The 27,463-nt window shown below is 38.6% G+C and overlaps 2 protein-coding genes across 14 annotated transcripts in view; one reads left to right on the top strand and one right to left on the bottom strand.

The window, feature by feature from the left end:
- The window catches only part of LOC138753719 (lysophosphatidylserine lipase ABHD12-like), a 54,135-nt gene extending 39,323 nt beyond the window's left edge, over positions 1-14,812 (top strand). For 6 of the 9 annotated variants that reach the window (XM_069917073.1, XM_069917072.1, XM_069917074.1 and 3 more), the window contains 6 exons: positions 141-223; positions 1,805-1,887; positions 3,653-3,731; positions 11,089-11,213; positions 11,814-11,971; positions 13,695-14,812. In XM_069917073.1, coding sequence (XP_069773174.1) covers positions 141-223; positions 1,805-1,887; positions 3,653-3,731; positions 11,089-11,213; positions 11,814-11,971; positions 13,695-13,843 — 677 coding nt within the window. In that variant the 3' untranslated portion in view covers positions 13,844-14,812. The remainder of the gene's footprint in view (positions 1-140; positions 224-1,804; positions 1,888-3,652; positions 3,732-11,088; positions 11,214-11,813; positions 11,972-13,694) is intronic. The other 3 variants (XM_069917075.1, XM_069917076.1, XM_069917069.1) reach the window with 2 other exon arrangements.
- Positions 14,813-17,284: 2,472 nt separating this feature from the next.
- LOC138753716 (glycogen phosphorylase, brain form-like) overlaps positions 17,285-27,463 on the bottom strand; it is an 86,519-nt gene continuing 76,340 nt past the window's right edge. For 4 of the 5 annotated variants that reach the window (XM_069917061.1, XM_069917060.1, XM_069917063.1 and 1 more), the window contains 3 exons: positions 26,477-26,611; positions 21,511-21,577; positions 17,285-18,850 (listed from right to left, as the gene is read on the bottom strand). In XM_069917061.1, coding sequence (XP_069773162.1) covers positions 18,695-18,850; positions 21,511-21,577; positions 26,477-26,611 — 358 coding nt within the window. In that variant the 3' untranslated portion in view covers positions 17,285-18,694. Of the gene's footprint in view, positions 18,851-19,831; positions 19,997-21,510; positions 21,578-26,476; positions 26,612-27,463 lie in introns of all 5 variants that reach the window. The other variant, XR_011351384.1, reaches the window with a different exon arrangement.

Below are 27,463 nucleotides of genomic sequence, written 5' to 3'. Positions count from 1 at the left end.
CTCTGATCTGGGAGGTGACCAGTTCATTCAGCAAAGACTGAGAATTTAAAGTAGAAGCGTGCTAATCTATATCTCTGATATTTCTCAACTAAAATTAATAGATTGTTAAATATTTCACTGTAAATTAATGTTTTATTAAGTAGGAAGCCCAGCTGATGGTATTATACTGGAATCTCCATTCACCACTATTCGTGAAGAAGTAGCTCATCACCCATTTTCTAAGGTATAATGCAATTTTTACTTGTCAAAAATCATCCAGTTAAATCCTTTCTACTTTCATTCTGTAACCTACTTCCGGAAGCTGATTGGTGATTTAAATATGATAACTATTTTTGTGCGTTGTGTTATTTTTTTATATTTAGTGCCCACTCATTAAAGTGGCCAAGAGGATGTGTAGAACTGCAAACTCTTGAGGGACCAGTGCATAATTTCATGAAAGTGACAACCTGAGTGAATAAGAGATGTTGAAGAAGGTGTTTGGCAGACTTGCCTTCACAGACTGGGTATTGAGTACAAAATTTGGGACTTCATGATCCAGCTGTCCAAGGTGTTGTTGAGACCACATTTGGAGTACTACATGGTCACCCAATAATAGGAAGGATATCAACAAGTTGGGAGAGGTGCAGAGGAGATTCACCAGGATGTTGCTAGGACTGGAGGGCTTGGGTTATAGGGAGAGGTTGTTAGGCTAGGTTGTTTTTTTTTTAAACCAAGGAGCATAGGAGGCTGAAATGTGACCTGATAGAGATTTTAAAAATCACGAGGAGCATGGAAAAAGTGAATGATCACAGTCCTTTTCCCAGGGTAAATGATTCTGTAACTGAAGGGCATAGGTTTAAGATTGAGAGGGGAGAGGTTCGAGAGGGACCTGAGGGGCAACATTTTCACTTGGGTGGTGGTTCGTATTTGGAAGATTGACTCAGAGGAAGCCATAGAAGTGGGTACAATTGCGATATGTGGACAGGAAAGGTTTAGAAATGCAGGCAACTGGGATGAACCCAGAATGCCAACTTAGTCAGCTTGGTCAAATTGGGCTGAAGGACCTGTTTTGCGCTGTGAACTCTGACTTGAAGTGGGACAGTATCTACTTTGAAGAATCCAGTGGTGCAGTAGTATAATCTGTACAATTTTATACCTTGTGGAAGGACAGTGTTTTGTAACTGGTTGCAATAGTACTACTGCTAAAGTGTTTCTTTGCATTTACCACGACGACCAGAGCTTTCACCAATTCTAATGATCTGTGGCATGGACTGTAGCTGATTGTTTACTATTGGATTCTGTGTTTTAACCTTGGATTTTATATAGTAAGCTTGACAGACAATAAACTCCAGCACACTAATTGTCTCAAATTCGAACTTAGTACAGTAAGTTTCACCTTCAAGTTAAATCGGGTTTAGTCCAATCAGATGAAATTATCTCCAAGCTCTGAATAAGAAAAATTTACCTAACACCTTCTGAAGTGAGTTTATAATCCCAATCACACTTGAACTAGCAATCTCACTGACATGTCTGGGGCAGCAAATTTGAAAATATGTGTAACAACTGCTTCTCTTGATGGTTGGTTGTAGAGATGTCATGGAAGTTGAGCAGTAATATTGATAAGGTACTGGTAGTCCCGACTACTCCTCTACCTCCTCATTTCAGACAGCATAAATCTGAGGATTTCTTTGTCTTTGCTATGTAAGAATTTCTTTGGTACCGAGTGGAGTTGTGCATGTACTGGTTACTAAACTAATTTGAGAAACAAAATAAATGCAAGCAGTCCATTACTATTATAGTAACTTGTCTTGTCTGCATCCTGCAGTATTACAAGTACCTTCCTGGATTTGAATGGTTCTTTTTGGATACAATGACTGAAAATAATATTATCTTTCATAACGTTGAAAAGTAAGTTGAACAAAAATCTGTAGTAAAATTACAGTCCTTAATTGCCTTCATTGCTTTAATTTTGCTGTCTTCCTTGCTTCCTTTTTCTATATCTAAGACCAGGAAGTAAATAATTATTGTCCAGAAAACCACTATAGCTAAATAGCGCTGATGTATCCTCATCCATTGTCTGGACAGTAGTCTTTCCTGTATTTATGAGTGTTTAAAGTTTTCAGCCATTCTGGTCGGTATTGTTCAACTGCTCATTACATCATTAGGAACATGCTAATTTGTCCTTAATTTATACACTGAGTTATAGCACACAAAGAGCGAGGAAATCATATCCCAGAACAATTATGGCTGCATTTTGGAATAATGAATGCAAAGCTGTCAGCATTCACTTTAATTACGATACCTGATATAACATTCACCTCTTTAGGATTTCCGCATATGCATCTGCAAGTGAGGAAATTATGTCAACAATTTTGCATTAGGCAACATGCTTTTCTCTGATATCAGACTCCTTGAAAAATTGTCTTTTAACTCTGCCATTTCCTTCAATTTAAATCAGTGGGATGATATATTGTGGGGTTGAAGGGTGATCTGAATTAATGAGAGCATCAGTAAAATATGATCATTCAGAAAGTCTCAACAATCAATCATTAATTTTAAAATGCTCTAAACTTTTCCAAGAATTTTAAAAAACTGAACTCTAATAGTTAGATTTTTTAAATAAATATTTAACTATTCTAGGATTTGGAGTTTTTAAACTTAATTATTTTCTAAGATATTTCAAAATTTTAATTACTCCAATGAAAGTAAGATTTTGACAGTTCCAACTAAATCTGAGAGTGACTGGTTTTGTGAGTGGAGATTATTATAGCTGCTTTCCCCATAGTCTGATGGAATAGGACCTCACCACAAGGAATCCTCCCGGCATCCGTTCCTGACAGGTAGAGCACCATATTTACTGAGATCCTCGCAGAAGCCTCCATACTGACTACAGAATTTGTTTTGTGGTGTACAATTCTGGGCATCAGATTTTGAGGATATCAATGTCATTGAGAGGTTAAAATGTTCAATTACCATTATGTTCTGTCTTCATTTCGAAAACACATTCCATTTGGCATGTTCACAAGGTCCGCCATCACAAAACCAGCTCTCAACCAATTCAGTTCACCTTATATTAAAACAATGTGAGTGCTGTACACAGCAAAGGCTATGAGATCAGGTTTGTCATTCAAAATATTCAATTAATAGGAATATTAGAAACAGGGTGGGTTTTTGGGTTATTGTCCATTTCATTTTTTCCATATCACATTTTAGTATAATTTTATGCATTGCTTATTACATTTCTAATTGATCATTGACTTGAAATACTGATTATTTCTCTCTTCACAAATGATACCCAACATGAATGTTTCTAAGATTTAAAACCTTTATAGTATTTTAATTAAAAAAAAATTTAGACATACAGTGCAGCAGCAGGCCATTTTAACCCATGAATCCGTGCCGCCAAATTTATACCCAATTAACCTACACTGCTGGTACATTTTGAATGGTGGGAGAAAACCCACACAGAGATGGGGAGAACGTACAAACTCCTTGCAGACAGCATGAGGTTCAAATCCCATTCCTGATCGCTAGCTCTGTGAAGGCGTTGTGCTAACCTCTATACCAACCGTACTACCCTAAGTATTAGAAGTTATATTTCTGTAAATTTGTGCATGTGGTACTTAAGGATCATTTGAGAGTTAATTTCAATTTATTAATTTTCTGTTTTTAGTCTGAAGTCCATTTCTACTCCTGTATTGATTCTGCATGCTGAAGACGATGATATCATACCATTTGAGCTAGGCAGAAAGGTAACTGAATGCAAAATCTTCACTCAATGTAATGGTTCTTCTCCAATGAATTATTTATAGAATGCAAACATGTATATTTTGAAGGACCTAATTTGAGAGCATTTTCTGTGTTAATGTAAAATCACAAAATGCTGGCGAAGCTCAGCAGGTCAAACAGTGTCCTTTATGTAGCAAAGGTAAAAAATACATCACTGACGTTTTGGGCTGGAGCCCTTCATCAAGTTATAAGAAAATGCCGGAAAATGTTAATGTAATTGACACCAATGATGGAGACCATTAAAATCTATTTCTCAACCATAACTTGTTTTTTTTTAAATGAAGCTTTTTTTTATATCTTGTCTTCCCTTTTCAGTAATCTGTTCTATGCATGGTCATTTTCTGTGACACTTTAACATTTCATTTTATTTAGGGTGAATTTTTGTACACTTAAAAAGAAATATTGAAGTTATATTCCAGATTTTCCTTTTACAGTACTGTTTATTCTCTTCCACTGCTCACGTGTAATCCTTTCCCATGACAGAACTCCAATTAGAGTATTTAATTCTGGGAATTGGTGTAATTGATGTGGCTTGCCTTTTGAAGCAGTCACTAAGGCATCTGTGTTTGGGGTCTACACCTGGAAAAGGATATTCGTGTTGGTAGTTTTATCCTCCTTCTGGCTTTGAATGGTTTTGTGGAGACCATCCTTTGATGCTACTGTCTCAAAAGCATAATAGAAGGTAGGATGAAGAGTTTTGTGTCTATACATCGACCATACTTTTTCCACCAGTAATGCTCTTTTCCCTGCTTCCAGCAGATTGTGTTTCGCTTCAGATTCTAGCATCTGTCGCCACCGGTCTGTCTCTAGATACTACCAGTGCCTAGTATGCAAAGACTTTGTGATGTTTCTTTTATTGTAATAAAGAAACTTGGGTTCTTTTAAAACAACTATACTTTATTAGCTAAAGAATTCACTCATGAACGTGTGGAGGTATAGCTGACCACTACAAAGAAACACATACACATAGTGTGGCAGGTTACACATAGTGTTAAGCTCACTCCTTTATTAGGGCTGGAAAGGCTGCTTTTATACTGTTCAAGTTCCCGCCATTTTTGCTGATTGACTGAGTCAGCCATGTGAATAACAATAGTGGGCGGGAACGTCCATGCATATGAATGCCCTTTTTCCCCAGCCTGTTTCTGCTGAGTTAGCTGGGCAGCTTGACCAATGCCATTTTAGGGCTGTTGGTCTGATGCTGCTTCAGCTTCTACCCCCGTCGGTTCATTGACCTGGGAATCACTTTAGCGATCTCTGTCCGCGTCTGGTGCCACGCGATGTGCTGGCCTGATCTCCGCAATTGCGGGCCGCCACAGAGGCATCCATCTTGAATCTAACCCAAGCTTCAAACAAACTAGTCTCTAACTCCCTCTAGTGGTCAGGTGGATCATTAGCACTCTATTATTACATACCCTTTCCTTGAGATGTTTAAAAACATGATACACTAATACAGTATTTATTTCAATTTAAAGTTCAACACAAACATAAATACAACATTAGCAGTATAAACTTTTAAAGTGTGGACCTTCTTAACACAGGTGGTTGTGTCGGTTCTGCTGGTCCACTACTGTCTCGCACTCGTCGTGTTTCCTCTGTTGCTGCATTTGTCTGTTCCTTCAGTGGCTCTTGCATTTTCAGCAGGCTCTTTCAATTCCTCCTCTGTATTTGACCATCCTCTGCTCTGACAGTGTAGGATCTTGGATTTTCTTCCTCCAGAACAGTGGCCTTTTTGTACCAAGTGTTGGAATCACTGAGTTTCACTGTGTCATGTTGTGCCAGTGGCCCTAAGCTTCTGGTTGATTTGTCATAGTTTGCTTTTTGTCTCCATTGCAGATGGCTTTGTTTCCATTCAACATCTTTGTTCTTGTTTGGGTCTGCAGAGTAGGGAAATGTTTTGTGTAGTTTACGTCCCACCAGAAGCTCAGCAGGTGACGTGCCATGTTCAAGTGGCAAAGCTCTGTAATTCAATAGACCTTGATAAGGATCTGAGCCACAGTCTAGTGCTTTCTTGAGAAACTGTTTGTGAACTCCTTTCTTTGCTTCACCATTTGACTGTGGATTTAGAGGATTTGAAGTCACATGTCAAAAATCATACTGTTCTGCAAAGTTCTGGAATTTTCTACAAATGTAGCATGGTCTTTTGTCACTGAAGACAATTTAAAGAATTCCATGTCTTGCTAAGATCAATTTCATAAATTGATCACACAGGCAACAGACATATTAGGGAGTAGTGCAATCTTCAGATAGTTCAATAGATAATCAATAACCACCAAGTATTTTTTTTCAGCCATGTGGAACAGGTCAGTCCCAACTTTCTGCCATGGTAAGTCAGTTATTATCATGGGTTCCTTTGTCTGCTTTGTGTGATGTTTCAAACAGATCTCACCTGGAAACCAGCCTGTCAATTTCAGCATGTATCCCTGGCCAATAAACAGCAGTTCTGGTCCTCCTCTTGCATTTTTCCAAGGTGTCCCTCATGCCCCCTTCTCAGCATCTCTTGTTACAGTGATTGAGGAATGATAATTCTGCTCTGTCTGAGTAGAAAGCCATTGACAACACTCAGCTCAGCTCTGATGTTGTAGTATGGCTGACATTCACCTCTAGGCCATCCTTCATTCAGATTCTGGATGACTTTCTGAAGAATTGCGTCCTTTTCTGTTTCAACTGAAATCTGCTTGGATTTCATGTTGGATACAGGAAGAGATTCAGTGATCAGGTTCATATGGAGTTCACATCTGTCTCTATGGAACTCTCATTGTGTACTTCACTCTGTGTTGTTGCCCTGGATAATGCATCAGCTGACACAATAAAGTTTCCCTGGTATGTACACCAATTCAAAGTCATAATGTTGTAGCTTCATCATCAGTCTTTGGATTCGCAGTGACATTTCACTGAGATTTTTCTTGATTATCGCTATTAATAGCTGGTGGTCTGTCTCTGACCATACACATAACTGAGGAATTTCTCGAGACAATAGATCACACATGTCAAACTCAGGCCCGCAGGCCAAATTTGGCCCGTGATATAATTATATTTGGCCCGCAAGATCATATCAAATATGTATTAGAGCTGGCCCGCTGGCCGCCGCGCCAGTATAGCGCATGCACAACTAATACTACAAATCCCAGAATGCTTTGCAAATGCATTGGCGCCGGCCTGTCAGCCCGCTAATCGCCCCCACCTCCTCTCTTTACTTTCATTAGCATCTGTGACCTGTCGCCCAACTCACATGTAATAAACCCCTTATGAAAAATGGCCAAACGAAAGACAGAAAACAGGACCTTTCAAGACAGGTGGGAGGCAAACTCTGACCCCAGAGTTTGATGAACTTGCATCTAAGAAGAGATGCCAAGTATCTGGTTTAGACCCAGGTGCATCAGAATAAATCACAGTGTAGCAAGCTAAGCTTGGATTCATATTTTCTTTGGTTAACTTTGGACTGTTCATAGTTGAAAGATTGGATTTTCATTGAAGCAAGTTGTTATTTTTTTGACTTGTTGGCTTGTGAAAAAAATACATTTAAAAGGAGCTTAAAGGCTATAGAGAAATATTATTTATTGAATATTTTATTTCTCATTTGTTAATGCTTCTTCTGGAAAGTGTTTAACATTTATTAAACATTTATTTTAATAAGAAAAAGTTTAACATTACATATGTTGAAAGAAGAGAAAACATGCAGATGTTGTTGAAAATTTTCAATAAATATTTAGTTTGGCTCACGACTTAGTCCAAGTTTTTAATTTTGGCCCTCCGTGAATTTGAGTTTGACACCCCTGCAGTAGATACTCTTTCTCAATCTGTGCATATCAACATTCAGATATTGTTATTGTCCTTAATGCTTCTGGCCTCTAATCTTCTTCCTCAGCCTGAAGTAGTTCGGCACCTAGTCCATCTTTTGAAGTATGCATAGATATTTTTGTCCTCCTGGATGCATCAAAGAACATCAAAAGTACTGGTTCTGTAGTTAGAATGGTCTTCAGTCGTCCCCATTCTTTCCTCATGGTTGTCTGTCCACTTGAATTCGCATTTGTTCTGAAACAACTTCCTTAGGTATGGTATATTGTTTTGGAAAACAGGTTTGGTATGAATTTACCAATGAAATTTATCATTCCCAGCACTCTCAATATGCTTTTTTTGTCAGTGGGTCTGGGTATCTCTAAAATTTTTTTCATCTTGTTCTTGTCAAGCTCCACATCTGCTTCTGACAATTTATCTCCTAGAAAGGTGATTTCCTTCACACCAAATTGACATTTTTCTGTTTTACTTTAATCTGTACTCCTGGATGCATTATAGCACTTTGATGATACTCTCGTGTTGTTTTTGTGTGAATCCCCTTTGGATCATGTTATCCATGTACACACATTTATGCCTTCTATGATGTGCTCCATTGTCCTGTGGGACACTTCCGGAGCTGAGGAAATTCCAAAAGGCATCCTTAGACAGGAGTATTGGCCAAATGTTGTATTAAATGTACAGTATTTTGTGCTATCTTCATGTAATTTTATTTGCCAGAAGCCAATTTAGTGAAAAACTTTGCACCGGCCATCTCACTTGTAATTTCCCTCTTTATATTGGCATTCAAGTCTTTTGAGTCCATGCACATGCATAGGTTGCCATTCTTATTTTTGACACACACCATTGAATTCACCCATTCCGTCTGGCTCCTCCACTTTCTTTATGACCCCTAGTATCACCATTCGGTTGAGTTCCTGCTTGAACTTTTCTTTTAGTGCCAATGGAACCCGCCTTGGGACATGCACTACTGCCTGAGCATCCTCCTTTAACTGTATCTTATAGGTGAACTACAAACACCTTGAAGATGTCTGGAAATTGATCCAGTATTTCCAAAATGCTATTCCGTGCACAATGTGGTACACCTTTTTAAACTAGGCTTAAGTTTTTACATGCTTTGTCACCAAGCAGTGATTCATGTCCATCCAGGACTACTGTGAACCTGAGGTAGTGCTCTTTATCTTTAATTTTTACCTTAAGTTTACATGTACCTTTTGTGTTGAAGCTCTATTGTAGCCTTTGAGGTGTACAGGATTTGCATGGATGTATGGCTTTATCTTCTTTGCCCTGATGTTACACTCACAGATCAAATTGACCTTTTCCCTGTGAAAGGAATATTTGCTTTATTTGTATGCAATGATATAGTCCACTTGTCCTGCTCGACTTCTGTTCATACTTGGCTGTTCAGTGGCTTTTAGTTTAGAATCTTCCTGCACTACAACACCAATGAAAAGTATCATGAGGGCAGTTTCTTCCGTAGTGTGTATAGTGTGCATGCCTTCACTTCTGTTTTGTTTCTCTTTAGAAAAACATTGCTTTGCGTAATAATTCTGCCCTTTGCACTTATTACAGACTTTTTCATCAGCTGGGCATCATTTTGGTGCATGTTAAGTGCTACATTGTTTACAAATGATTGTCTCTCCTTTTTGTTGTTTCCTATTTCTGTGTGTGTACACACACTGTGGCTATGACTATGGCCTCGTTTTTACTGGCTTTTGCATTCTCACCAAACTGTTCCACATGCTGCAGGGCTAATTCACTGGCATGGCATATCTTCACAGCTTCAGCTAAGATAAGTCTGTCTCTTGCAGAAACCTCTCTTTTTTATCAATAATCTAGAACATAATTTGATCATGGATCATTGAATTTGACAGCAATCTAAAATTGCATGTTCTTGCTTTTAATTTCAAGTTCATTAAAAAAAAACTCAAAGCTCTCTCCCTGCAGTTGCATGCATCAGGTTTGCTAGCGAGTGCAATGGCTTGCAAGTACAGCATGAATCTCTGAAAAACCTCCATCTGTGGTTGACATTTCCAGATCAATTTACAGCATCAAGAACATTCACATCTTCCATTTCTCTGCGCTATATCAACTGATTCTCACTCTTGGCCTTCAGGTGCTTCTGAGTGCTTTTTCTTTTTCCCTGAAATGTGTTGGCTTCCAGTACAAGAACTGCTTGTGTTTCAGCCTCCAGATCTATTGTTCATTCTCATCAGCTGGACCTGACATTTTCTAATACAAGTGCTGGTTAGAGTTGACTTCTGAGCAGTTCCAGTGCTACAGACACTGAAATCTTGTTTTCACATTATTATTTTCCAATACACCTCTCTGAAGAAATAAGATCAATCCCCAAGCATTTTCTTAGAAGATGGACTCCACTGATGCTTGCTTTTCCTACACTTTTCTTGTCAATCATGACTTGCCAGAGATTGTATTTTTTTTTCTGACACTGTCATCAAGTCACCCAGGAAGGTCTGTTTGTCTCTTTCTGGGGTCTAGGTCAACTAGTTTGCAACAGGTCCTCCTATCCACAATTATAGCTTCCAGTATTGGGGTGAATGTTGAGGTCTAGCACTTTTGGGCTTTTCATGAGGGTTCTGATGAACTATATCCTGACATTCCAGGTCCTGAAATTCATAGTGAAGGACTAATGTTAATAGGGCATGGGAATAGCTTTTGCATGATAGCCAAAGGCTTTATGGAGGTCCAAGGCAACTGAATGGCACAGTCTGCACACATACAATGCATGCATTGGCACATGTATTCTTGCAAATATAAATGGGCTTGCACATGGATGCCCTTTTCCACTATCTCCACCTCAGTTCTATCCCTATCCACTCTTCACTTGACCAATCTTGCTCTCAATCCTAAATCCATCCTGAGAGGTCTTCCCAACCACTAATGTCCCCCCCCACCCCCACACTCAACACCTCAACAGTCTACACCACCACCACTTGGTCTGGTCCTTCCTTCCCTGTTCTGAACATGCAATCTCCTTTTCCTACAGTCCTCTGTTCTCTACCTTCTCTTATCCACCCCATGCCGTCTTAGTTGACTTCACTTGAAAATTGCTCCATCAGCAATAGGTAAGACCAGTATGCCGGACAATTGATGCCATGGCCATGGCTCAATGGGAACACTACTTTGCATTCAGTTACATTCTACCTTGACTCCCGGCTGCAAATTTACCCACTCCGAGTATCTCCTTTCTTTTGAGAATTTTCCCTTTTCAAACTTTTCACATCAAAAAGACATCTTGAAATGCTTTTCAATCTTAACTTCCCATCTAACATCTAATTTCAATATTAGGGCAGAAAGATTTTGGAAGAAGCTCACCACCACCATCTTGAGGCACTTGGGGCTGAGCTAGCATTATATTTTCAAATGGAGGCACATAAATTATGTGGCATTGGACCCATTACAAGAAACATAAATCAAAATTGGACAGAAGACAAACAAATTATTTCTCAGATTTTTATTCTGTTATAAGAAAATGCGATTATTTGTCAACTGTCATTTTCTTCACAGCTGTATGAAAGTCTCCTGGATCCACATGTTTCGGAAAGAATTGTCAAGTTTGTGGCATTTCCTGCATTTCTGGGATACAAGCATAACAACATTTACAAGGATCCTCAATTGCCAAATATCTTAAAGTAAGGCTTTAGCTATTCTGGAAATAAGTTAGAGTATTTGTAATTTAATGTTAAGATACTATATGGTTTGTCAAGATGTTTCTTTGTGGCAGTTTGGATCAACAACCAAGGAACTAGAGAAATCAGGGTTGTTTTCCATTGGAGAATGGGTGGTTAAAAGATTGGGTGTTGTGAGGTTTTATGATCTGTGATACAGTACCAGAAAGTGGAAGTAGATCTTAAAATGAAATTGGATAAATGTTTATAAAGAAAAATATTGCAGGGTAATGGTGAAAGTGGAAGGAAGTGGAAATGATTGAAAGAATCTGCAAATAGTCAACGAACCCAAATGCCTGACATTTTTGATGAAAGTTTCCATAATCCTTTTTCTCCATAGAATTGTAACAAAACATTTTCAATGCAGGCAGTAGTTTCAGCAAACCAACCCATTTTTGCAATTTTTTTCATCATTCCCCACCCCCCCCCCCCCAAGTCACAAAGTTATGTGGGGTTGTCTCCACTTCAATTAATATTTATTATTCATGAAATTGGATCTTGTAGAGATGGTCTTATTTGGTTCAAAATTTAAAAACACTGCAACTGCGGGGTCTGCATCCCCAGGGAAGCAGTGGACTGGCTCAGGGCAACAGAAAACAAGGAGACCACCTCATGTTTGAGAAAGAGAGCAGAGGAGATGACCCACAGGATGGTGACCACAATAACAGACCAGAGCTCTGAGGCTGAAAAAACACACAGACTGTGGGCATTGGCAACTCAAGGTAAGGAACCCATCCAGGCTGTGGGCTGCTGGTGAGGTGGTTGACGGAATCAGACCAAGCTGCAAACTGCTGGAGACTGGCTCAAGGGGTACCAGGTGTCAGAACTGAGATGCGAGAGGGTGGCGAGGGCGCTGAACAATTCCTGATTGTTCAGAGGTTCAGATCTGGAGCTCAGGCTGCTTATGGTTTGGACTGCAGGAGCACTGGAGGTGAATCTATGAATATTTGGTGACTCTGGGGGAAGTCTCTTTTGCCCTCATTAATTCAGAACACCTTTCACCTCCACAATAAAAGGTGTTTCAGGCAATTTCTGCCAATGGCAAATCTGTCTGCATTACAGCAGATGAAAACACATTGTACGTAACTGTCTTTATTACATGATAATAAAGTGAATCTTGAATGTGCCTGAGTTTAAAGATACTAGTCGAGATCTGCATGCATGCAAGAAAATTAGCACATTCATGTTTTCAAGAACAATTAACACCAAGATGAATTAAATGTACTGTCAAAATGAAGTAAATTCTTATACTGAAAGAATGTGTAGAAAAGTAGTGACACAGAAGACTAAATAAGAGATTGAAGTTCTGAATGTAGTTGGAGTTTAACTTTTCTGGAGCCATGGATACAGATCACCTTTTGAAGTTGACTACTCCAGAGAAGCAAGTTGCTTGACGTGAATAAGGTTATACTCAGCATCATGGAAACAGCATTACTGGAATAAAGGTTTTTGGTGATGCAAAAAAATCATGTCATTCTTTTAATCTTTTGGGAACATCAGCATTCTTTTGTTTAAACTTGAGAAACAAGCTAAACATATGCATTTACAACCACATAGGAAGATTTTGTTTTGCAAATACATTCAAAGCAAGAAACTAAACATTGATGAAAAAGTCAATGTATCAGTTTTTAACCCAATTCCTTTTGAGGTGTACTGTTATGAAAATAATTCCTCCAAATACCCAGGAAATATGTTTAAAAATTAAAAAAAGACAATTCAAACACTAATTATATATTTAAAGATTATATAGTCACTGCATTTAAAGCATAATCAATTTATAAATGGCACTGTAATTGAAGACCAAAGTAAACTGGCTTTGAATATTGCCACGAGGACCAAAATGAACCAGATTGGCCTTCTATTTATCTGCATTTGGTACGGAAAATGTGATTGCAATCTTTCTAATTAGAATGGCAAAATCCTTGTCCATTGGCATTTTGATTCATATATATTTAAAATGTTCAATGCCCATAGGACCAGCATACCAAAATAGATGAATACTAAAAAAATGCAATTTCAAATGTTAATGTTGGACTTTTACTTGTGTCCATCTTCCTTCCCAATTAAACTTTCAGCAATTGGATTACTTTGTGACTAAATCTTAAATGTTCAGAGGATGTTTTGAAAAATAGGATTCTCTCTACATTGCTTTAGTTCCTCTAGACTGGATTTGAGACCGAGCTATTTGCTTTTACCGGAGCTCATTATAATTAGTAAAACCAACTTAAACTGATGTAACTAAGGACAAAGTAGTACAGCAGTTAATTCTGATTTTTTTTTGAGAGTTAGTATGTATAATAGTTGGTTGATAAAGGGAATATGTTTAGGTATTAAATATATTTTTGCGAATCAATCTGTTGTCACTAGGATTACTGGTTATCTCGTGTTAGTCATGAGTATAAAAATACTATGTGTGAATGACCATATTTTGTTTTCTTTTTCCAGAGAGTTTGTTAAGACCATTTCCAGACATGGAACTTAGATGGATGATGGCACAATTGGAATTCTGTGGAAAAAAAATTACAAATCAATTTTGTACATATTGTGGTTGCTTTCTTCATTCCTGTAATTACTTGCATTATTTGTTGACATGAAAGCTCAAATAAAACCTCTTGTTTAAAAAAAGGTAATATGGAAAATTTAGAGATTATAGACCAGTGGTGGGCAAACTATTGGAGAGGATTCTGAAGGACAGGATTTATGAGCATTTAGTCTTCTCAGGGAGGGTCAGCATGGCTTTGAGGGGAAGCTGGTGCTTCATGAGCCTAATTTTTGAGGAAGTAACGAAAGAAATTGATAAAGGTAGGGCAGTAGATGTGATGCACATGGATTTTAGTAAGGAATTTGACAAGGTTCCCCATAGGAGAGTTGTTCTGAAAGTCTTGAGGCATAGGATCCATGGATGGCTGGAAAGATTCAGAATTGGCTGACCTGTAGAAAGTATTCTGCCTGGAAGTGAGTATCTAATGGAGTTCTGCAGGGGTCTGTTCCGGGACCCCCTGCTCTTTGTAAATTTTATAAATGACCTGGACAAAGAAATGGAGGGATGAGTCAGTAAATTTGCACATGATACAAAGGTTAGATGTGTGTGGATCGTGTTGAAGGCTGTCATGGTTATAATAGTATATAGACAGGATGCAGAGTTGGGCAGAAAAGTGGCAGATGGAGTTTAATTCGCATAATTGTGAGGTGATACATTTTGGAAGGTAAAACTTGAGTACATGAATAAAGATAGAATACTTGGAAGAACAGAGGGACCTTGGGGTTCAAATCTATAGATTTCTCAAGGTCACCATGCAGACTGATAAGACAGTTAAGGCGGCCTATGGAATGCTGAACTTCATTAATCATCAAGGAGAAAATTTTAGGCCTGGTGTATAGGACAACCCGATTTTAAGGTGAAAATTTAAAGTTTCAGATTGTCCTATACAATTCCATATATGGTAGACAGAATGTTAGGACTAATCTTGAATCATTAACTGCTATTAATGACATATTACAGCAACATAGATGCCATTTTTATTTTGTATCTGCTTTGAATAAAGATAGAAAATTTTTGCCTATGATGTCTTCCTGAAAGCTATATTCAAAATTAATGAGATTAATAATCATAAACCAAGGGGGCATGCCACATGATGATGTGAGGTTACACTGCAAATCCCTACTCTCCTCGAAAAAGTTGACAAAAAGTTAGCAAAACTTAAGACAATAGAAGATTGGAAGACCTGCAGAATGTTTTAAAATGGAACCAAAAAAAAGAAAAGCCAGCCATTACAGTACAAAAAACTGAGCAAGAAAAAGATCTCGATAAGGACAAAAGGCCTACCTTGAGAAAGGTTCCAGGAGCTGCTCGTGAAGTACTGTCCAGGGGAGATAAACCAGGAGCTGGGGACACCTTGGAATCTGCAGTACAGGGACTCTCCAGACAATGGCCGACCCATTCGGGTGAAGATGTGACTGCGCATGCATGTCTCCTCACGTATGTGCAGTGCATAAAAAAAAGAGGCAACTTCAAAAAAGACCTTACAGACTTCCAGCTCCAGCGAGCAAGTGGAACAGGAAGAACAGGAGTTTTTGTTTACTCAAAGTCCAAAGGCCAAATGAAAGAATCATTTATTTCTGCAACAGAAATAAGAAAAAATATATGGAATCTTCCCAACAAGATAGGAAGTTTATAATGACAGAAATAAAAAGATATGGAGAGATTGTAGCTAAAAACAAAACCTTTATGGAGAAAGTTGAGAAAATGATGCAGAAGGTGGATAAAAGATTTGAAGTTATGGATGAGAAAATTAAAGGAACTAAATTTGAAATTCAAGGTATTAAGGAGCAAATGAAAGTGGCATAAGCAGAAGCAGCTGCCACAAAAGATTAATATGTGCAGAAATAGACATTTTAGGCAACTTCAGCAGAAAAAAACAAGGACTTAAAGGTGATGAAGGACAAGAAATTAAAAAGTTTTTACAGCATTGGATTCCAGTCTTTGGGAGTGACTGAATTTCAAGGAGACATTGAAATTGAGAGAGCACATAGAGCATTGAGACCAAAGCCACAGCTGGACCAGAAGCCATTTCTTTGATATGAAGTATGAGAGAAGATTTTAGAGCTGGCAGCGAATCAAGAAAAAGAACAATAGTCACCCATGATTTATAATGGGAATAAGTTTTTTTAAAATCCTGATATAAGTTTTGAGTTGTTGAAAAAGAGGAAAGAATTCAATGCAGTTAAAAATGTTATGGAAGAAAGGTTATGCTTTTGTCTTAAAATATCTGGCAATTTTGAAGGTCTTTGTTCCTGAAGAGAGAAATCGGTTTTTCATGGAACCTAATGAGACAAAAGTTTATGCTGATTCATGCATGAAAAAGCAAGACAGGTGGATGCTGATACTTGAATGTATTATCAGATAGAAAAAGTTTTGCTGTAACTGGGGAAAATAAGTAATATTTTGAGAGAGTTTAAATGGGGAGGAGGGTATAACCTTTAAGTGATCTATATATATATTAAAATATCTATGAGAAAATTAGAATCTATGATAAAAATAGAATAAGGGATTGTTTGGTATATTGAGTGGAGGGGGGTTCTTCTTTAGTTCTTAATTATATCTTTAAAAAAATTTTATACCCGGATTGACTAAGATTTTTGTAACATATGCTGTTATTTTAGAGGGAAAGGGATAATCGATAGACAGAAGATTTAATATTGGTACTTAATGGCAGGAAAATTGAATTTTATTAGTATTAATTTTAATGGAATCCAGAATCCAATAAAATGAAAAAAAATGTTAAATTATATGAAAAAGATTAAAGTAGACATAGCTTTTTTGTAGGAAACTCATTTGACTGAAATAGAACATGAGAAGTTAAAAAGAGATTGGGTTGGATCTGTATTGGCTTCTTCATTTAATTCCAAGGACAAAGGAGTAGCTATATTAATAAATAAAAATTTACCATTTAAATTACATGCAGTTTGGTCTTGTGAAAAAGCCAGAAAATTTTGGGAAGACTTAAATATATTATTTGAAGACACAGATACCAAAAGATTACAGAATATTTTTGCTTGGTGATTTATATGACACAGATACTAAATTGAAGTTAGACATATATCAACGAAAAATTTTGAGTGTAGTGAATGAATGGCAGCAACATGGAAGTCAGATAATTTTATAAGGTTGGATAGATGGCATGTAGAAATTCAAAATTGTATACCATTGGAAAAGTTTACTTATAATTAAAGAAATCAACCTGAGAATTTTTATATGAGTTGGAAATCATATATGGATTTCATCAGTAAGAGTCCATCCACATCATCCATAATACCTACTCCTCCCAATTAATATATACAGGATAGAATAATATGTTATGAATATATGAATAGTGAATGACAAATAAATTCAGGTGTTTTTTTTTCTCTTTGAGGGAGGGGGTAAAAAGAAAAAATACATCATTTTGTATCTTTTTATTACAATGTATTGTTATATGATGAAGAATTCTGTGTATGTATTGATGCAAATGAAAAAATAAAATTTTCAAAAAAAATCATAAACCAAGTAAGGAGTTTATTTTACATCAGATATTTGAATGAGCAGAATACAAGTTTCAGTTACATTCCATCAATTCTCTGCCGCATTTCATATTAAATAACAGACTCCATTAGGCCATTGCTACAAGTGAAAACTATCATTATGTGTGAATCTGTGATTTTTATCTGATTTCACTCTCAATTCTGAATACTAAAGATTTACTGGATACTATTGAAAGCAGAAGACAATGGATGTATAAAATTAAATTAGGATTGCTGACCAGACCCAAGAGCAGGGGTACAAGCTCCAGATATGGGTATGAAAGAGGTCTAGAGGTAAGGAAGATTTCAGGATATAGATGGAATTGTTGATGATGACCAGAGCAGATGATTGTTAATGAAGATTAATATGAGTGGGTAGCAGAATTTAATAAAGTTTCTAGGTTTAACTTGAAGTGTTACTGCAAAAAGATTCTTGAACTTTCAAAATGTGTACAAGTGCAGTGAACATTGCACAGATGTAGGCAGCTGATTTTACAATGGTGAAAACAGGCAAGAATAATGATCCAGTAAGAGGTTCAAAACTCAGATTTAAGATGCTGCATTTTCATATTGTTGGCTTCTGTTTAAGCAAGAAGCTCATTTCAGAATATTGTGAGGAATGTCTGGTGAAAGCTGAGCAGGATCACCTTAATCTAGGCAGTTTTGATGTAATGGTAAGACTATCAAAAATCATCAATTTATTAGTTGCACCTAGTGAGCATGGTAATTGTTTTCAACACAAATACAGTTGTTTCTACAAATAAATTAACTAAACCAGATTTTTTTTAAAATAGAACCAATATATAAAATTGCACACAACCTTGAAATCTCACCTCAAATTACAAGAAATAAAATTAACAACAAAAGTGGCCTTCAAAATAACAAAATCAAAAACTTTGATTTTGGCAAATATTTCCAATAAAATGGAAGCTTCCAAGGATTTTTACATGAGATAAAGCAACTATACAATGTGGCTGAAAGCATTTTTAAAGAGCTTTGTCATTCACTGAACCAGACATTGGATTAACCACTCAGAATAGGTAATAACTGTTATTACACATCAATCAGCCATTAAACTATTAATTGCCTTGGTAAGATTTTAAAAATGTTTTTTTATAAATGCAATTTTTGAAGAGAAATAGCGTTTAATAAAAATAAATGCTTTTGAGATGTACAGGCAAGAATCCTGCTGTACATACTATAGAAATTTATTCATTAAATTGCAAATTATTTTGCAACCATAAATGGCAAACAATCTGAAACATTGCAAAATGCCAAACTTAAAATGCTGCATTTTGTTATAACAGAAACAAGAACAGCCAAAATGCTCTTACTTTCTATTAATGTTTGAATAATGTCAGAACATATTCAAGGTTTCTGAAGTTTTAGCTATCTTTTGGTTCAGTAGGATGAGGGATCTTCATTGCTTTAGGTTCCACACCCCAGATGTCACGGGCATACTCACTGATAGTACGATCACTTGAGAACTTGCCAGAGGAAGCAATGTTTTTAATGACCATTTTGGTCCATTCAACTGGGTCCTGTAAAAAGATGCATGAAGACAAATTAAAACATATAAATTACATAAGCAAAGTTGCCGCACAGGTTGATAGGAGAGTTAAGAAGGCCTATGGGATGTTGGACTTCATTAATGGGGGATTGAGTCCAAGAGTCAAGACGTCATGTTGCAACTCTACAACTCTCTGCTGAGACCACACTTACAGTATTGTGTGTTCAGTTACGGTCACCTCATTATAGGGCACAGAGGAGATTTACTAGAATGTTACCTATATTGGAAAACGTCTTATGTGGCAAGGTTAGCAGAGCTGAAACTTTTCTCTTTGGAGCAAAGAAGGATGAGAGGAGACTTAATAGAGGTCTACAAGATTATGGGAGGCATAGATAAGGTGGACAGCCAGCACCTTTACCCCAGGGCAGGAATAGCAAACACCAGAGGACATATGTACAAAGTGAAGGGAGGGAAGTTTAGAGGAGACATCAGGGTAAGTTTTTTTGTTTGTTTTTTTTTTTACACAGAGCTGTGAGTGCCTGGAATGGCTTGCTAAGAATGGTGGTGGAGTCTGAAACAGGGGCATATATGGATAAAAGAAAAATAGAAGGATACTTGGTAGGGAGGTTTTAGTACATTTTTAAAGTCATATAGAGTTTGGTACAACATTGAGGGACAAAGGGCCTATACTGTGCTGTAGTGTTCTATGTTCAATGTTCAATTGTTATATAATTCTATGAAGACAAAATGAAACTGATAACAGTAGTACCAAATCTCTAACCCTGTAAAGCTGCTTCACCTTGAATGTCTATACCAATTATGTTTCCATATTAAAATTGCAAACAAAATTAAATGGGAATGAAGACTCAATACTCCTGTCTCAGTTTTCTCCTCATTCTTTATGAATGCTATTACAGTAAAATCCCCATTATATGGAATTCAACCAACTGGCAGACTCAAGCAATAGCAAAAAAATAAATAGGTAAAAAGTATGGGTTTAAAGTTGGTGTACCTCGCCATTAGTTCGCCAATCATGCACACATAATCTCAAGCAGCCGGAAAATTCACTTATCCGGCATCTACCGATCCCTTTAGGTGCCAGATACCAGGGGTTTTACTGTTCTATTTATTTATAACATGGTTATTTCGACACAGTCAGAAGGTAGAACTTTTAATCCTTTTTAGCAAAAAGTAAAGGCAGAGAATTATGTTTCATATAATAGAATTTTCATGGAATATTACAACAGAATAAAAGGTTGTTTAGTCCATAATGTTGTGCCCAGCTTAATAAACCTACACCTCAACAACCTAATTCTTCCCTGCCTCACACCCATAACCCTCTTTTTCTATTACATCCATGCACCGATCGAAAAGTCTTTTAAATATCCCCATTGTACCAGCCTTAATCACCCTCGGCAATGCATTCCAGGCATCCATCACTCTGTGTAAACATAAATAAATAAATAGATCGATTGGAATGACCTCTGATATCTCCACTTTCCTTTATTCACCCTAAATAAGTGGTTCTCAACCTTTTCCCCCCACTGTCATACCACCTTAAGTAATCCCTTATTAACTTTAGAGCACCTAAGGCATAGGGGCGGCATGGATGGCATGGGGTGGCATGATTGGCATAGCGATTAGCACAATGCCTTTACAGCGCCAGTGATTGGGACCAGGGTTCGCATCCCATTCTGTCTGTAAGGAGTTTGTACATTCTCCCTGTTTTCCTGGGGGGCTCTGGTTTCTTCCCACCATTCGAAAAGTTCTGGTGATGTAGGTTAATTGGGTGTAAATTGGATGCCACACACTTGACAGTTAAAACGGCCTGTTACCGTGCTGCATGTCTAAATTTTAAATTTAAAAATTTTAACTTTAAATTTGGAATTGAATCTAATATTCCAAGTGTGGTCGAACCAGAGTTTTATAAGGTATATATTGGCATTGGAGGCATTCAAAACTGATTCTCTGTGTTAATTCTTGGTTAAATTCTGTCCTTTGATGAGCCATTAGAAAAATTAGACATATGCAAGTGATCTCATTGAAAAATATGATTTCCTTAGACTCCAAGAAGTATTTTAAACGAGGGGGGAAAAGTTACAAAATTAGATACTGTAATTTAAAAACTAAAGTGCTAAGAAATTCATCTCGCAGAGGATGTTGAAGCTCTGGAATTCTCTATTCCAGATGATTGTGAAGACTACAATTTTAAAGAGGAAGTAGATATATTTTTGGAAGATTAAGGATGTTCAGGATGATGGAGAACTGGCACAGAGGAGGAGATTAGGCTCTGTGTAGATCAGCAACATCAAATTGAATGGTTGGTTATGATTGAGAGGTTATTTGGCCAATTCTTGCCCCTACTTTTCTTTAACGACATTTCAAAATCCCCTGAACAGCCTATTTTAATTTTACTAAATTAGCATGTGAGGCATTTCTGACTGATAATGAGTGAACACTGCTGACTTTCAATGTTGGAAGCTTGATCCCTTTTTCACCTGACAAACCAGCATGGTGGCATTTGAATTTCAACCCAATATCCTGTTTCTCCCATAATCTAGAGCTACTTAATACAAACTGGAATATTTTCCCTACCTGACATTATAGTAAAGGACCACGCAAATAGACTTGATCTGAAGACTGAAAAGTTAATCCTATTAAGAAACAGTCTCAAAAGTAAAATAATCTGACCTGGTATAACTGGTTGACTTTCTCCTGAGTTTCCATGTATGATTGAAAATCAGCAAACACTTTGAACCTGCATGTAAAAGAATGATGGAAAATTCTTAAAATGCAGGGTTTTTAAAAACAGGTGTTGAAGTTTCTTACTTTAGAGTTTAATGGGAAATCTAGATGTAAGAAGGTCTGTTGGGGTTCCATCCCTGTTTACTGCATCTCAACATTTCTGAAATTCTGCAGGAACAGAGAGATTTACAACGTGCTTCTGATTCCTTAACTAAAAGGAAAGCAGAATTGAAAGAATGACATTGTTCCGTTTATCCCAATTTAGGTATGTAGTCTATGCCAGAACATTTCATGGTATAGGATAGGCTCAGGAGCTCTTGAACTGTGGGCTTTTGCACAGCAGAATCTGGAGTATTGATTGTCAAGGTTTCAGCCCATCTGCTCTTTATTGTGTCAGGCTGAGCTGCAGTAAAATCCTCCCCCCACCCCTGAACTGCCATGATTGTTTTGCTAACTGAGATTAACACCAAAGTATATGTAATTTGTTGATCCTGTGATATTAGACAAAAACAAAAACCTGTCCCAGTTTTTAGTAGCCATCTAGAATCTCAAGGGTTCACTTATTCAATAATTAATCAACTAGATTATGAAATAATTATAATTCTACAGCCATGACTATACTGTAATTATAATAAGAGTTAAAGTACTATAGATTTTATACTTTTGTTGTCATTGAGTTTCCAAATCTTATTGGCAGTGAGTGTAAAATAAATTATCCACAGTATTAAGTTATGGTGCAGTGAAATGTAGGAAGTAACACCTTTAATGCAGTTTTGAAAGCAATGATGGCTTTATGGTTAAACTATCCAATCACCTGGCTCTTCCACACAGCACTGTCAAATTACTTAAAGGCTAGCCTCTCCACAACAGCAGGCCACAAGCATCGACGTGATACAGGTGGGAGCAGCAAGCAGACACTGGCTGGAGGTGAGAAGGAAAAGCCAGCTGAAAAGGGAGATGAGCACAGCGTTTGGCCAGCAGTGCAGGAACTGCAGCAAATGGAACCACTTCATGTGCTGTAGATCCAGGTAGCAGACCACCGCAAAGACCAGACCCAGGAGGGCCATCGACCATTTGGAATCGGAGCAGAGAGGGAGCAACCCCGACGATGAGTACTACATCGATGGGCTCACCATGAGGACAGCAGGCAACCCAGCAGAGGTAACAATGAGGCCTTCGTATCCATGGAAGTCAATGGCAAGATGGCCGAGATGAAAGTCAACATTGGGGTCAAATGCAATGTCATGTCACTGAGGACATTCAACCGGCTGAGAAAAACGGAACAAGTCAAACCATACATCAAGGCTATGAGCCTAGTAGCTGGAGGCAGCAGAATCCAAACCAATGGCATGTGCAACTGTAGTATTTCGTACAAGGACGGCTCCATGTGCAAACCTTCTTCGTGGTCCGTGAGGACATCATGCCTCTCCTACGTCTCTGTGTGTGCATGATCATGAAAGTGGTCTTATTCAGCACAGAGGTCCATCAAATAAGCCCTTCCGAGGATGACTTTTCACAGAAAATCTTTTTTGAGTATGGTAAACTTTTCAAAGATGAGTGGGGGAGGCTGCTGGTGATGTATTCAATGCAGCTTGTCCTGAAGGCAAGACCCGTAGTCTGGCTGGCACACCGCATTCCAGTAGCAATGAAAGATAAAGTCAAGGCTGAGCTGAGCAGAATGTGGGACTTGGGCGTCATCACTCCAGACTCGGAACCAACAGAATGGATGTCCTCCATGGTGGCTGCCAAGAAAAAAGTCAGACAGGAAATCCAACTTTGTATAAATCCGGAAAATCTCAATGCGGCCCTGAAAAGACCACATTACCCCATACACACCATAGAGGAGGTTTCCGCAGAGATGGCCGGTGCAATGGTATTCTTGGTCCTGGATGTGAAGAACACGTTCTGGCAGGTCTCGCTCCACTACCATTCATTGGAACTGACCACATTCAGCACTGCATTTGGTCAGTACAGGTACCTTAGGATGTCATTGGGCATCAGTTCAGCCAGCGAGGTATTCCAAAGGGCTATGGAACAAATTTTCGGCGGGTACCCCTGTGCTATCAAAGTCAATGACATAGATGGGAGAACACTAGAAGAGGACGAAGCCAATCAAAAGAAGGTGCTCGTCCGGACACAGAAGGTAAACACGTGGATCAAGTCAGCTCTGTGGGACACGTGTGCACCAGTAAAGGCCTGGAGCCGGACCTCTCCAAAACGAGGGCCATCAGTGAAATACTGGTGCCAGTGGACTTAACTGCCCTGCAATGATTCCTGGGCATGGTGAATTACTTGGGCAAGTTCATCCCCAACTCCAGTAAACTGATGGCCCCCTCAAACAGTTAACTCATAGAGATGCCGAATGGACCTGGCATGAACAACAACAAGATGACTTCAATGTCCTAAATAAACTCACGTCTTGCCCCCCAGTCCTCGCCTACCACAACATACACCAAGTGGTGTAACCTGTGATGCCTCACAGTACAGCTTGGGGGCAACATGCTTGCAGGACAGAAGACCAGTGGCATATGCTTCCAGATCACTTACAGACACGAACATTCGGTATGCTCAGATTGAAAAAAAAGCTACTGGCGGTGGTTTTCGCCTGCTCAAAATTCAATGGTTATGTCTATGGCGGGCCGGTTACCATAGAAACCAACCACTTACCTCTGGTGACCATAATTAAAAAGCTAATTCGCGCAGTGCTGGCGAGACTGCAGCGTGTGATGCTCAGGCTCCAGAAATACCACATTAACCTTGTACACAAACGGAGCAAGGAAATGCTCATTTAGCCGATGCCTCATCACGGGCTCCCAGAAAATGCACGTTTCAGCAAGTCGAGGAAGAGGACATTTTTGATGTGATGACGGTAACCCATATATCCTCAGCCTAGCTGGACAAACTAAGAAAGCACACAGTAGAAGACTCTCTGGGCACCTTCATTAAGAGTGGCTGGCTGGCCATGCAGCACAGTGGTGCTACCCTTCCTTCCTTACTGAGACGAACTGCTCATTGATGAAGGGGTAATCATTGAAGGGCCTAAGAGCAGCCATCCCTCGTATACTGCAGAATATGTATGGGGATATCCTGAACAGTGGGCACCCTGGTGCAGAACTGACAAAATGCAGGGTGAGAGGCGCTCGTCTTCTGGGCAGGTATGAAAGAGAACAGAGATGAAGGGGTACAGTCCTACTCGGTGAGCAACAGTGCCAAGCCACACCAGCAAAAAGAGCCACTGCAGCTACACCCAGTACCTGACCTACCTCGGTCAACTGTGGCTACTGACATCTTTGAATGCCAAAGACACAGTACCTAGAACTAATAGGCTCATACAGACTGGTTTGAGTTAGCCCTGCTCCGGGACGCAACCTCTGCGGCTTTCATCACCAAAATAAAACGGCACTTTTCAGTACATGGGGCACCTCATACACTTTTCTCGAACAATGGCAGACAATTCACCAGTCAGAGATTCCATGACTTTGCAACAGCACGGGACTTCACCCAAATTACCAGAGTACCCACAATCAAATAGGCTGGCTGAAAGAGCAGTGAGAAGTGCCAAGCAGTTAATGAAGAAGTCCCCCAAAGAGGGAACTGACATCATCCTCGGCCTAATGAACTAAGAAACATCCCTCATGACACTACCCTGAGCTCACCCGGCGCAACGGTTAATGTCAAGGCAGGTCAGGAATACCCTACCAGTGGCAAGGAGACTTCTGGAGCCCCAACCAAAAGACCCACAAGATGTCAAGTCCCAACTGCTAAACAGAAGGCTGGTGCAAAAGAAAAGTTACAATAAAATCAGCCAGCCGCTCATCCCAGACTCCACAAGGTTATGACTGCCCGGGTTTAGGGGAAATGAGCTTCCAGAAACCCAAGTCATACCTGGCTTGTTCAAGGGGAAAAACTACAGGAGGAACAGATGACACATCCTCTCAGTAAAAGAACCAACCCCATCTCAAACCTACCCAGACAAATTAGCATTTTTGAGTCCAGGATTGACATGAGCCCCCTTGTAACCACAAGAGTGGCAATGAATAATACCCCTGAGACTATTGGCAGTAGATACAATCAGGACAAAGTACCCCAAGCCTCCACATCAGCAGAGCGCTATTACAAAATTTACAATGGGCACATCTGTAAGCTGAACCCAAAATACCAGAACTGAATGGGTTGAATGCATACAGTTAATGAAAATTATACATGTTCACTGTATCTTGCAGAGGATAGCTCAAGAAAGGGGATGGAGACATTCGCTGCCATCTGCTGCTCTGCACCCACTGCAATCACATTGCAGCCACCGTACTCGCAACAGCCCACTGCACATGCACGAGCACCGTGAGAGTGTGTTAGTTGAATCGAGAATTAACAGGGAGCAGATGCCATGCTGTGGGCTCTCTCTCCCTACCCTGTCTATCATGTTTGGTTGTGTTCAGTAAAGTCTTTTATTTGGTTTACCTCACCCGCCAACTCGACTTGTTATTTAAGCACACAATAACAAACAAGAAGGTAAGGTTGGTCAGTTCTTGAGAGGTTACATTTGATTATTCTTTGATTTTAAGGTTCATGTTGCACCTCAATGTCCACTGATCTCAAGCTTAGCTTTCTTCCACTGTCACATGGGCAAGGAGATGAAAGGCTTCAAGTGATCCAATTATGCTTTAATAGCATTGGTTAGATTCAACTGGAGATGGCCACTAATGAAACTGGATGAATGGATAAAACTAAGGTATTAACTAGTATTTAAATCATGACAGTGGAAAAGAAGCACAAATTTTGTGTGCATCCAGCACTAAGTCATTGGAAATTTGCTGCTGCTTATTCAGGGTTAAGTCTTCATGTGGCAGAATTCAGATGAAATTAAAAGATAGTTTATGATTTTTTTTAAAGAAGGATTAATTACAGTAATTACCTATCATGGTGAAACAGCATAGTCAGAATATCCCTGAAAAGATCAGGCTGACCAGGAGAAAAATAGCCACTTGCAATCTGATCGATCACCGTGTACAATTCTGGAATCTTTTCATAAAACTGTGTAGCATTATATCTGTAAATTATTAACATAAATTAGGAACATATTTCTTTGGCAGAGAGGGCAGAACAGATCATCAAATACACTGGAGTGCTGACAATAATTTAATAGCTAAATTATTTAACAGACTTTGATGTACCCAATTTTAGGATACTTAAAAAAAGGTTTTAGCACTAGATCATGGAAATGTTTCTTCAATTTCAGAATACCTACCACCATGTATTGATCATCCATTTACCATAACATGTAACCAAATAATGTTGACTAATGGAAGGAACTCCAAAGAGGGAGTATAGAAGCCCATTTATCCTGTTACTTTGCTTATAAATGGGTAGAGTTAGCAGCAAAATTGGAAGGGAATTCAGCCTGGTGGAGACAATTTAGCCCAACGATACTTCCATCTTTTATCTTCAAGGGGGCACTATAAAATCTGCAGCCAAAGTAATCTTCCAGTATATTTAAGCTACTGTTTATTATCACTGAAGAGTTAATTGTCCACTTCTAGCCTACTTGTAATCTGACAAAATGTTTTTCTATCATCTTTCTAGATGGGAAAAATTATGTAGAGGGATACAAGCTAATGACAAGCTTAAAAGATATTAAACTGTATAAACTGTCTTTGGATAGGGAATGGAAATATATTCTTGAAAGTAACTTGCAGTGTCTGAAATGCTGACCCTGGTAGAAATATCTGGAACAAAAAAAAAATCACAGAATGTAACAACCACATCCAGAGCCCCTTTCTCTGCAGTGCATTCTGTTATTATAGTGGTTATATTTTAATTAGACCCCTAAGTTTAACCTACAAGAAAGCTATTCATAGGGCAGAATCCATCTTCTGACTTTGCTGGGGTCAAGTGCACTATA

Source organism: Narcine bancroftii, chromosome 2 (assembly GCF_036971445.1).
Source record: "Narcine bancroftii isolate sNarBan1 chromosome 2, sNarBan1.hap1, whole genome shotgun sequence".
Classification (NCBI taxonomy): domain Eukaryota; kingdom Metazoa; phylum Chordata; class Chondrichthyes; order Torpediniformes; family Narcinidae; genus Narcine; species Narcine bancroftii.
The sequence above is the reverse complement of the archived record's forward strand: the minus strand, read 5'-3'. Positions and strand labels throughout refer to the sequence as shown.